The sequence below is a fragment of the Conger conger genome, chromosome 9 (genome assembly GCF_963514075.1).
Source record: "Conger conger chromosome 9, fConCon1.1, whole genome shotgun sequence".
NCBI lineage: Eukaryota > Metazoa > Chordata > Actinopteri > Anguilliformes > Congridae > Conger > Conger conger.
In genome coordinates, this window is record NC_083768.1 from 47,017,784 (window position 1) to 47,029,248 (window position 11,465).

At 40.9% G+C, this 11,465-nt stretch overlaps 1 protein-coding gene across 1 annotated transcript; it reads left to right on the forward strand.

Moving 5' to 3' along the window:
- The first annotated feature begins 402 nt into the window (after window positions 1-402).
- abrab (actin binding Rho activating protein b) lies at window positions 403-4,391 on the forward strand. Its single transcript, XM_061255866.1, has 2 exons — window positions 403-1,286; window positions 1,681-4,391. The coding sequence occupies exons 1-2, from the start codon at window positions 520-522 to the stop codon at window positions 2,162-2,164; spliced, it is 1,251 nt and encodes a 416-aa protein (XP_061111850.1). The 5' UTR covers window positions 403-519; the 3' UTR covers window positions 2,165-4,391.
- The last annotated feature ends 7,074 nt before the right edge of the window (window positions 4,392-11,465 follow it).

Genomic DNA, 11,465 nt, shown 5'->3' on the forward strand with positions numbered 1-11,465 from the left:
GGATAGAGCATCCTTAAAAGCAGGTGCTGTGTGGAGTGGAGATGCTGAGTGGAGATGCTGTTGCATTGCTTCACACCAGAGAAAGCTTATCACCATGCCGTCTCCAGATATTTGCTCAGATTACCCTGGTCTGTGTGCCTTTAACAAAGCCTATGTTTGTCTTCATCATTCATTAACAGCAGAGTCTCTGAGGGATTGACCTGCTCCCAGAGGGCCACCCTGTTTTCTGCTGGGTGATGCCACAGCCTGTGATGAAACTGGATCCATCAGGGGCCCATGAGAGATGACAAGTGTCAGAGAAAGATGATCACAGGGGAGGTGCCTCACATACTTTCCAGTCATAAAAGCATGTGCCCAAATCTAAAAACGTTACAGTTGTCTGAGTGGGAGAAGCTACAGCCACCACAGCATTTAAAAGCAAAACCGACAAACAAAACGGTAAATTGTAAAAAAAATAAATAATTCATCCTGAGGAAGGGAGGGTATGAGCATTTTTCGTGAGCATTTCGTTGAAAAAAAATGTCGGAGCTCCAAACAAGCATGATGGTGAAGAAGCTTTCTGTCAACAAGAACATCAAGAAGCTGCGTAAGGTCAGCCTTGTGTGCAGATTAGCCAACAGCTGGCAACATTGGATTTCAGAGAACAAGGAGAAGCAGGCCAGCGAGCCCTCTGGCTGGACTCCTGAATCAGACAAGCATGTGTCACGAGGACAAGGGAGAGCGGGGCCTTCAGAGAAGAGGGCCCGGCCGAGTCAGAGCACAACCGCCACCACTTCAGCCCCCACCAGCACCACATCTCCTCCCCTGGAGCCCATCGCCAAGATCCCAGAAGACGAAAATGTCCCTGAGGAATCCACGATCAAAAGCAAGCAGGTGGTTACGTCAGTACCAAGCAGCGTCCAGGAGAAAGAGAGGGGTGTTGGGCTCCTCTCTAATCATTACAGCAAAGACGCAGACGAGGTAGACCGGATACTGAACGAAAAGAGCTCCCCGACCAGACGGAAGAAGTGCCAGAACTTGGTGTCAGAACTGACCAAGAGCTGGAAGGATGTGGAGGAGCAGCAGAAGGCAACACAAGATCTGGAAGGACAGGGAGCTCAGGGTGTCAACACAGACGACAGTGGCTTCTCAGAGGAAAATAGCCTAGAGACCGGGGCTGCCTCAGCTACTCCAGTTCAGACAGAAAACCCAGACCAAGAGAGATTGAAAGAAAGCAGTAGAGACACAGTTGACCAAATGTCAGAGCCAGAGTGCCCTGCAAGGATCAAAAGACCCTCCACCACAAGGTGAGTCTTTTGTGCTGAGCATATTCTGTCAGCTCTTATCTATATAATAATAATAATTTTATATAAATTTGGTCTTGGATTTTTAGAATTGCCGACTTTAAGGTCTTTTTAACTGTTCTCCACTCTTTATAGTAAGTATTTTGTTATTTAGAAACTGTTCATTTGATTATGTTTGAAAGCATTTTCACTTCACAAAGGCATGGGAACAGAATTACTGTAGAGGGTTACATTAATTCTGTACATTAAGTAACAGTAAAACATAATGTTACGATGGTAACAGGTATACAATCAATGTACAACTACACTGCTACAAACCACTACAGCAACAATACCTACATTTCAGTTAGAGTCAATGCTGGCGCTAACCCATTGTTTGTATGCGTATCTGAAACAGGATAAACAAGGATATTGATGAGGTTAAAAAGATCAGTGTTCTCTCCAAGAAGTATAGCCCTGTGGGCAACCTGAAGAACAAGTGGCAGAACTGGGCCTCAGACCATGCCATCACCCAGAAGCTGAATCCATTCAGCGATGACTTTGATTACGGATTCTCCATGTCCACACGGCTCCAAAAAGGGCAGGAGGGCTACGGGCGGCCGAAGGAAGGGACCAAGACAGCCGAGAGGGCCAGGCGGGCTGAGGCCCACATCCATCGCGAGATCGACGACATGTGCTTTATCATCCGGACAATGAACGACCCGGACCAGGACGGCCAGACACGGGTCACCTTCGGGGAGCTGTTTGACACATATGTGAGAATCTCGGACAAAGTCGTGGGCATCCTTATGAGAGCCAGGAAGCACGGGAAGGTGGCTTTCGAAGGTGAGATGCTGTGGCAAGGCCAGGACGACCATGTGATCATCACACTGCTAGTTTGATTGGGGAAAATCTGATTGGTATTGTCTGGCAAGTGATCCTTGCATGTTTTCCCATAAAAATCCTTACTTAAGTGAGGAAAGATGGAACAAAAGGAGCCAGAAATGTGCTGCTATAAGTAATTGGAGTCATTCATATTAGAAAATCAGTACTGCATTATTAATAAGATGACAACTCTGAGCTCACATTTTTTAGTCGAAAGGTGTTGCTGGGGATGTGCATTGATGTTTGTATTATTGCTAATTTATTTAAAAATCAGACTGAGTGAGGAACATGTTTAGCATCACAATAACTCTTTGTTACGTTTGATCTTGTGGCACTTTCTTTCCCTTGCATGTTGGAGGTAGCCATTGCTAATATCCGTCAAAGGTTTACAGAATGTAGATTTTCATTTGTAGAACGCCATATCTTATCAAAAACGTGTTTCACGGAAATGCTCCTCTGATAGCGCAGAGATGGAAGCAGGCTCCAAGAAGACTCTTCCATGATCACACCCAGCCTTTAGATGTTTAGAGATAATGAGATGATTGAATGATATAGATTTTCAGGCCATGAAAGGTTCTTCAACGTTTGTGACAGAAATGTTAGGTCAGTCACTAAGAGGAGCATGACCTTACAGCCTCACTTCAAGTGTCCCCTCACAAAAATAGGATGGTATGGCTACATAGTTTTATATATTTTTTATTAATTCATTGAACTAATTCAGCCCATTTTGAGCATACAGTGCAGTCCATACTCATTTTGACACTTTTGTAACATTTTTATTTTACAACATAGGCTTACAATTCTAATTTGATCTGACTGCAAGGTTAATTTTCCACCCCTTCGATACCTCTTGACATCTTGGCTTCTAACACATGTGGCCAGCCCATGTAGAGCTGAGGGGTGCTACAATGCTGTGCACAAAAACAAAACTACAATACAAAACCAACAAGAGATAGGCAGATGAGAATGATAACTGATTGCTGATACATAAAGGCTCTTGGTTATGTCTTGCAATTGCGATTTCTACTTGAAATGATCAAAGAAGTGCAGATCGCATCGTGCAGATCTCACCTTGCATGTCACAACTTTCGTGAAATGAGTCCAAGTACTGCAAACACATCTAATGCCCGAAAGATATCCAGCTCAAAATTGAGTAGATATGCTAAGAAGAACAGCAGGGAAGTGGAGATACTGTTCCAAAACAAACAAAAAATAATCAAGGGCAGGGTATATGGTAAGACAAATGACTGTATGTGTTCTCCTGCATTTTGTAGTCCAATTGTAGGTTATTGGCTGCTACATTTGCTCGTTTTCATGAATGTTTTGTTTATTAGTCCAAATGTTTTTTTCCCGCAACAAAATGAAAATGTGATATTTATAAAGTTTATAACTATTCATATTAGGCGGTTTTATTGTAGCCTGTACTACTTGAATATATTTTGTCAGACTTAAAACATTTATACAAAATGCATTGAAACAGAGATGGAAGAAGAAAGGAGATGCTAGTCATACATATGGCAAAATATTGTGGTGGGTTCTGGGGCTGTTATGTTTCCACCATATCAGGCAATTTTGGCTGACGCTGGGTACCTCTACCACAAGGCTGATACTTCGCCGTAGGTGGACTTTTTACCAAGACAATGACCCAAAGCATACCTCAAAATCCACACAGAAATTGTTCTGTGACAACAAAATCTATATTCTGCAGCGGCCACCTCAGGCAATAGGCCTCAATCCTGAACTGAAGAGGGCAGCTGTTAAGCACAAATCCAAGAATGTGAAGGATCTGCATAGAGGAAAGGTCAAAAATCTTTCCAAATATTTGCCAGAGGTGGATGCACTAAACCAGGGCTGCCAATAATTATTGATTTTGGTGAAATCTATTTATTAAATTAATTTGATTTTGCTTAGTTCCATTGAAACGTGAATAAAGTACAGCATTTTTCACATGTTCAGCATTTTGAGTTTCTTTCAGTAATCATATTGTTGTTTATTTTTTCTTGTTTTTTTGTTTTTTGGGTTGGGCATTATCAGTCAATAATTCTGGAGCCCACAGTAAACTTCCTATTTCTATGAAATAAATTCAACCAACTGAACAGACTTCACTTGTTTTTATGGTTAAGGTCATTTCCATGGTAACTAGAGTTACATATAATGGGACGTTGGCTTCATTGTTATGCTGGTATTTTATTACCAAGTGTCCCTGAAGGCAGATTTTCACTTTAGTTATTTAGTTTTTCAGAATGACAGATACTAGACCACAGCAAAATAATCTTATCATCTATATCATATTGGTACAACAATTAATATCAGACACGACAGTTTGTGAAATTATCCTCATACTGAAAAACCTTGGTACAAATTCTCCTGTGTTTTATGGCATTGGCAAGTAAGTAATCACATTCAAATATTTAGATGGTGATGAATTATAAGGTGGCACGGATGGTGCAGTGGGTAGCACTGCCACCTCACAGCAAGGAGGTCCTGGGTTCGAATCCCCGTCGGCCGGGGCCTCTCTGTGCGGAGTTTGCATGTTCTCCCTGTGTCTGCGTGGGTTTCCTCTGGGTACTCCGGTTTCCTCCCACAGTCCAAAGACATGCAGGTTAGGCTGATTGGAGAGTCCAAATTGCCCATAGGTATGAGTGTGTGAGTGAATGGTGTGTGTGCCCTGCGATGGACTGGCGACCTGTCCAGGGTGTATTCCTGCCTTTCGCCCAATGTATGCTGGGATAGGCTCCAGCCCCCCTGCGACCCTGTTCAGGATAAGCGGGTTCAGATAATGGATGGATGGATGGATGGATGAATTATGAGACCAAAGTGAGTACATATGTTGGTAGCCCACTACATTATGTCCAATACGAAGGGAATATCATTTCTCAGAGTAAATTAACATATAATTGATTTCTTGTTCAAATTTAAGCAATCCCGCTCATTACTTAAGAGAAGTAACATTCCTGCCAAAATTGATGGTGACTCACATTACATAGGGATAATGCGTGTTACATGGTCACTCACATTTCAATTTTTATCACTGTTTTATGTGAAAATGTGATGACTTACCTGTGTTTTGATTTTATTGAAAGTTCAAATTTAGAAAATACTCAATTCTACTACATCAATTCAATCCATGGATTAAGGAGGGGAAAAAACTTGATGTTTGGTAACTAATTTATTATGCAAGAAAAACATTTTATGGCATGGATTCAAGGAGAAACAATTCTATGCAAAGCCTGCAGTGCTGCTTCATGGGGAAGTGTGCCATCTTATGGTTGAGTGCTGAAACATGCCATTGCACTGTTCTTCCCTCCGCAAATATAGCAGTATTGAAAAGCACAGAGGATTAATTGTGAAAGCTAGGATTGTCGTATGTACTATAGCACCTCCAATCCCCTGAGTGATGAGGGAGAGAGACTCCTGAGATTATATATAAATACAATCGAATAACTCAGTTATAACCCAAGCTATTGGCCAAAATCCAAATTGCCATCAGTCATCCATAGATAGTGATATTTCCATTTGATGAATGTTTTTATTAGTAAACCAAGTACCAGCACATGTGGAATTACTCTAAAATGTGTGTTACGATAATGATTGAAAAAACAATATCTGTATATAATCAATAAAACTAGAGCATATTAAATTGTATGCAGTAGCTTCTTCTTTGATGTTAAAGATATGGTAGACCTATATTTTGCAGTTAGTGAGCCTTGCACCACCTATCCAAAACTAATAATTGGGCATCTGAACATCTGTAGATGAAGAAAAAGTGCTCAGACTTTTGTGTTATAAGGGCTTTCATTCAGCACGTCACATCCCTGTCTCAAGTCACAGACACCACCACCAGGCCAACCAAATGCTTGAAGGAAGGAAGCCATTTTAAAATACACAGCGCAATCCGTATGTATTTGGACAGTTGGTACAATTTCTGTTCTATTTCACTCTGAAGTCCAGCATATTGGATTTGAAATGAAACAAAGAATATGATGTTAAAGTGCAGACTGTCACCATTAATTTGAGGGCATATCCATCAGTGATTTGTGTAGGAATTGCATCCATCTATATACATGGTCCCTCCATTTTAGGGGACCAAAAGTAATTGGACAGTTGGATTCTCAGCTGTTTCCGATTAGTCAGGTGTTTAAATTGCATCCTTAGTGCAGGCATCAAAACTTTCATTATCTAATCTTGATTCTAGGCATGTGATTACCTTTGGAGTCTTATGGAGGACCTGCCAATGACAGTCAAGGGAGCAATTACGAGGTTGAGAAAAATAAAAACAGGCAGAGACATAGGCCAAACAATAGGCTGACCAAAATAAACAGTTTGCAACATCAGTAAGAACTTGCTGTCAAAATCCCAAAAACATTGTAAAAATGTTGGTCAGAATGTTACATCTTTGTTAACGTGCAACGACCTTGGACAAAAAAAACATGTTTTAGGCTGCAATCAACATCTAAAATATGTTCTAGAAATGTTTGCCAGAACAGTCCAAGGCTGAGGGGGGGGGGGGGGGGGGGGCAAGGTTTCCTTTGTAGTATAATTGGCCACCAAATTGAGAGAAAATGTGAAATTAAAAAAAATGCTCCATCTCTTAACAGCACAAGGACATTATTTTAAAGAAATACATGCCCGAGGCAGATATCTAGTCCATGGGCAGGGCTTGTTCTCCCAGTGTATCCAGATTGAGACAGAGATGGGCAATTCTGTTTCTCCCCAGTAGATGTCCTCAGAAGTACAGTAAAACTAACTGAATATAACCATTTAAACTTGGACCCTTGACATATCACAAATAAGCAAGTATTTGCTAGATGAGAACCAACAGCCCCCTCCTGTAAATCCACACTGTATTAATAATGACATCATTGCCTCACATTATTGCTTATAATTTCAGACATGGCTACATCTTAACATGGGATGATTTGCTGTAGATTGGAGGGGTAATGTGGTGCCTGCAGGTTTAAACCATGAACACGGAATGTGTGTGATTTCAGCTTTATGGCATAATAATGTTGGTGTTTAAGTAAAGCAAATTGTCGAGCTATTGCTGAGAAAAGAATAAAGAAAGATTTCTATGTAACGTTTACTGCAGTCCCAGACGTTTACTTGTTACATGACACATGCATGTGTTTCCTAGGCCCACAAGCTGAAGATATTTCAGTCAAGGCAGAAGTAAAAACTTGGTTGATGGTGGGTCTTTGCAGGGATGGAGGGGTGGGGGGGCCAGTATAGGCCATTAGAAACCTGAGATACAGAAAGCTGGAGATGGAGGAAAGGGAGGACACCAAGCCAAAGCTGGATATGGATGTCGACGAACCCACCCCACTCTCTGGGGTAAAAGAGGAGGTCAAAAAGAGGCCACGACACCCCTCACTTTCCATTTCAACGTATATTTCCCAGAAACGCCTTCTTTCCCTCGCTTTTCTTTCAGATTTCCCCCCAGTTTGCCCCTTTTAACACAAAAAGGACAAACTGTGGTAAAGGTAGAAGATTGTGAGCAGCATGGTTCCTGACTGGCAACCATCTGACTGCCAGATAAAAGTACCTTTGATCAAACCAGAGCAAAAACAATAGCAGGCAAAAAACAAAAGAAACACTCTGAGGAACTAGGGAAATAAAACAAGATTGAGCAGAAGAAGCATACCGAGGAACTAAAGGGCTAAAAATGTGTCTGGTAAAAACTGAAAAGGGTCACAGAGACGAAGGACTGCTGAACAGAAATATTGGTGAATGAATAGCTAATGAGAAGGAAGTGCACAAAATGACTGACCCATTAATACAGTATTGACAGTAACCACAAGCGAGGCTAACTAACAAGACACAAGTGGTGACAATAATCAAATCAATAATCAAATCAAACACCAATTACAGGAAAACACTAGGGACAGGGAACACTGGTGGTCAGAGGCAGGAATTGTGACATCCTGAAGGGCCTTTAGGAGAGTTAATACTATAAAGGCAGCATTTATTAAACCTCCTATTAGGGAAGTCAGTCATGCCCAACATTACAGCATTGATTTCTGCACCCATGGCGACCTATAATAAAGATGATGAAATTGTATGCTGCAAAACTATTTTCTTGAAATGAAGGACAGCTGAATCAATTATAAAGAGAAAAAAGGAAAGTTGTCAGAGGCAAATGTATTAAGGGAAAATGTATTAAGACATATTATAGGCTTTTCACACCATCACTCTCCTTGTACTCAAAATCTATAGAGAGCGCACAGCTTTCCTGGTTTGCATGAGCAGGTACCGAACAAAAACCATTTCACGCATTTCCCTTTAGCTTTATTCTGAGTATAGTATTTGACCTCAAGCTGCAGTTTCTTCCCCCGGGGTGGCCAATAAGTAACTGCTTTTTTAGAGTTTTATAGCTTTACCTATGATATTTAATTCTTCCTTGCTTCATTCCACCCAAAATTCCTCATGATCACAGTATTGCAATGGGTCCAAAAGTCTGAGACCCCCAGTGCTTCTATTTTGCATTATTTTATTTAAACCTTTTCATTACAAATGATATGATCATCATAACAATGAGTGAAAAGTTGAATCTTTGAAAAAATGTACATGAATTTCAGAATTTCTTAGTATTTGGTATGTAACCCTTTTGCTTTAATGGCAGCAAATATGAACAAAACCTGATGATCCATGTTATCCCAAACTACTCTACATTGACATTGCAGCTAAACAAATTTTTTCGAGAATGCTTAATCCAGATTACACAGTTAAATTATGAAAGAAAGTGATGACCGCATTCGACCAGTCACAACCTGACAAAATTCAGGAATTGGCTCGGTCCATTAAAATAGACAAATTCACAAAAGACAAAGACAAACTATGTCCAATGTCTGCCGGCAGCCGTCTGTCATCAGACAAGGGATAAAAATCAGGCCTTTTTCCCAAATGAATGATATACGCATTAGCATGCCATGGCAGTCGCCATGTTGCACTGCAGTAAATGTTAGATGATATTTACAGCTGTCATGAGATCTGATAGGAGAAACTCCTGTTACCGTGCATACACAATGAGCTCATTTCACTTTGCTCTGCTGTAATGTGTACAATACACAACTACAGCATATCCACTCAAAAATGAACACAGAACACAGTCACTCCCAAAAAAGTGCTAGCGTAGTCACTGTACAGTACATACACAGGCCCATTTTGTCATCATCTGCTGTACCTACAAATTACAAATTTTGCTTGTGGTTTCTTTTCAAGAATGGAACTCTGACCCATTCCAGGTGCATGGGCAGAAATTTCCACTGCGGTGAAGTAAATATACTTGATAAACCAATTCCAGAGAGACACTGGAAAATACTGAAGATTACCTAAATGTCCTTTATCCATATTCTGCTCATGTGTTTTTCCATTTTTTATTTAATTTTGTCCCACAGAGCACACATCTGCTTTGTTTGTTGTTTTGAGTGAACTTTGTGACTAATGCTACATAACTTAACATTGTGGCCTCTTTGAGAAACACTCTGAACCTCCAAAATTGGTGCCTGCAGTTTTTTGTTGTCACAAAAGGCTTGTGTTAATTTGAACAGCATGCCATTTTAAAATGATTAAAGTGCCACTTTTCTGTGTTACATCCTTCTTTGAAAGCTTGGCACTGCTTAAGAGTCCCTTCACAACATTTTTGATTCAAACAAATCAAGAGCCAATATGCTATTGTGGCTTTGAAATAGAAATAACCGAAGATTGCTCTTAGTCATCCTCTGGATGCGTCCCATTACTCAGAAAATGCATACTCCACACTCCACTACCACCCTCCTACACTCCACGCCCCAGAAACCGATCTTTGCGGAGACCCTCCCTACACTGCCCCAATAGTAGGGAGTAGACAAGTGAAACGGCTTCAACTATGCCCTCCGACATTCCCCTGGAAAAATGTACAGCGATGCAGGGTTCAACAGACGTTTCTCACATTTCTGGGTGACTTCATCGTGCTCACGCCCTCATACTATGGCTGCGTCCCATTTTTCACTCCACCTTACTCCACTCCAACCCCCTCCGCCACTCCAGCGGAAGAATGTAGTGAAGGAGTGCAGTTAACGAATGGAGCAAAGAAGCAAAAGAGGCGAAGTGAAGAAAATTGGGATAAGCTTATCGGCCTTGCGGTCATGAACGTCGACATCCTGTGCTGTTGAAATAGCTCTATCACAGGCACAAGGCTACCTGACAGCTAATGGAGACACAAATAAATCTCTAAACGGCAACATTAGAGCTAAGCAAACATTTCATAGTATTAAATCGTAGCAACAATTTAGTGTAGGACTAGTTCTAGAATCCCAATTCACCATGTTTGTTGCTTCATTTAATTATATTTAGTTATATTACATTTTATTATATTAATTTTGAAATTTTTGGGTGAATAAATAATGATTTCCTTATTTCACCCCCTTGTGTTTTTTTTTTGTGTGTGCCGACTTGGTAAATTCATAACACCATGACATTCACTGATTTTGATAACTTTACTTCTTCAACTGATTCACAGTGCAGTTGCATTGCCAATACACAATTTCTTTGCTTGAACTGGTTTTATAGTAGGTGGACTGTTATATTAGGAATAATCTGCATGAAGTCTTATGATGGCACAACCACGTCATGAACATCAAAACGATTTCAACACTTAGCCAGCTTGTAGCGGTACCATTCAAACTTCAGCTTCTGCTGGAAGGAGCCTGAAACGGCTCAAAGCTACATAAAATAAAAGGAAAAGTAGGGAAGACTTAAGGATAACTAGCAAATGCCTCTTCAATACTAACAAACAAATGGCTGTACAAAATAAATCATTTTGAGGGTTTCTGGTGATTATAGAGCCACAAATAAAAACCATGAAAAAAACCCACACACAAAATGGTTGCTGACTAAACCTCGTTATCCAGAGTGGATCAAGGTTGCTGCGTGTTCAGCTCCCATACCCATAACCACCACTAGGAGGTAAGTTTGGCCAGTCAGCACACGCAAAACAACAACAAATTCTACAAACAATTAAAGCCTGTAGGAAAGATCACCATTTGAGCTATTCAAGAGGTTCTAGCAAGGATAGGCCCTCAGCCCTGACGCAGGAAAATAACCGACAGCACAACTAGGTCCCAAATTGGGCAGCACTTAGAGCAGATAATTCTCAAAGGAGACCAAACAGGTTCAGCGTTTCTAGCTTCTAGGTCTTCCTAACACGTGCACTGGAATAGGCTTGATCAGGAAAGGAAAGAAAAGAAAGACTGAAAACCCTGGGTGTGCCTGTTCCTACCACTTTTAAGACCACAAGAAAATGTGTCGTCACACCCTGATTGGCCATGAGGGGAATGCACA

Bases quoted from the DNA above. Each gene is read 5' to 3' on its own strand.
- abrab (XM_061255866.1), top strand. From the start codon at position 520: ATGTCGGAGCTCCAAACAAGCATGATGGTGAAGAAGCTTTCTGTCAAC. The intron at 1,287-1,680 runs GTGAGTCTTTTG...TATCTGAAACAG, and splicing joins AAAAGACCCTCCACCACAAG to GATAAACAAGGATATTGATG.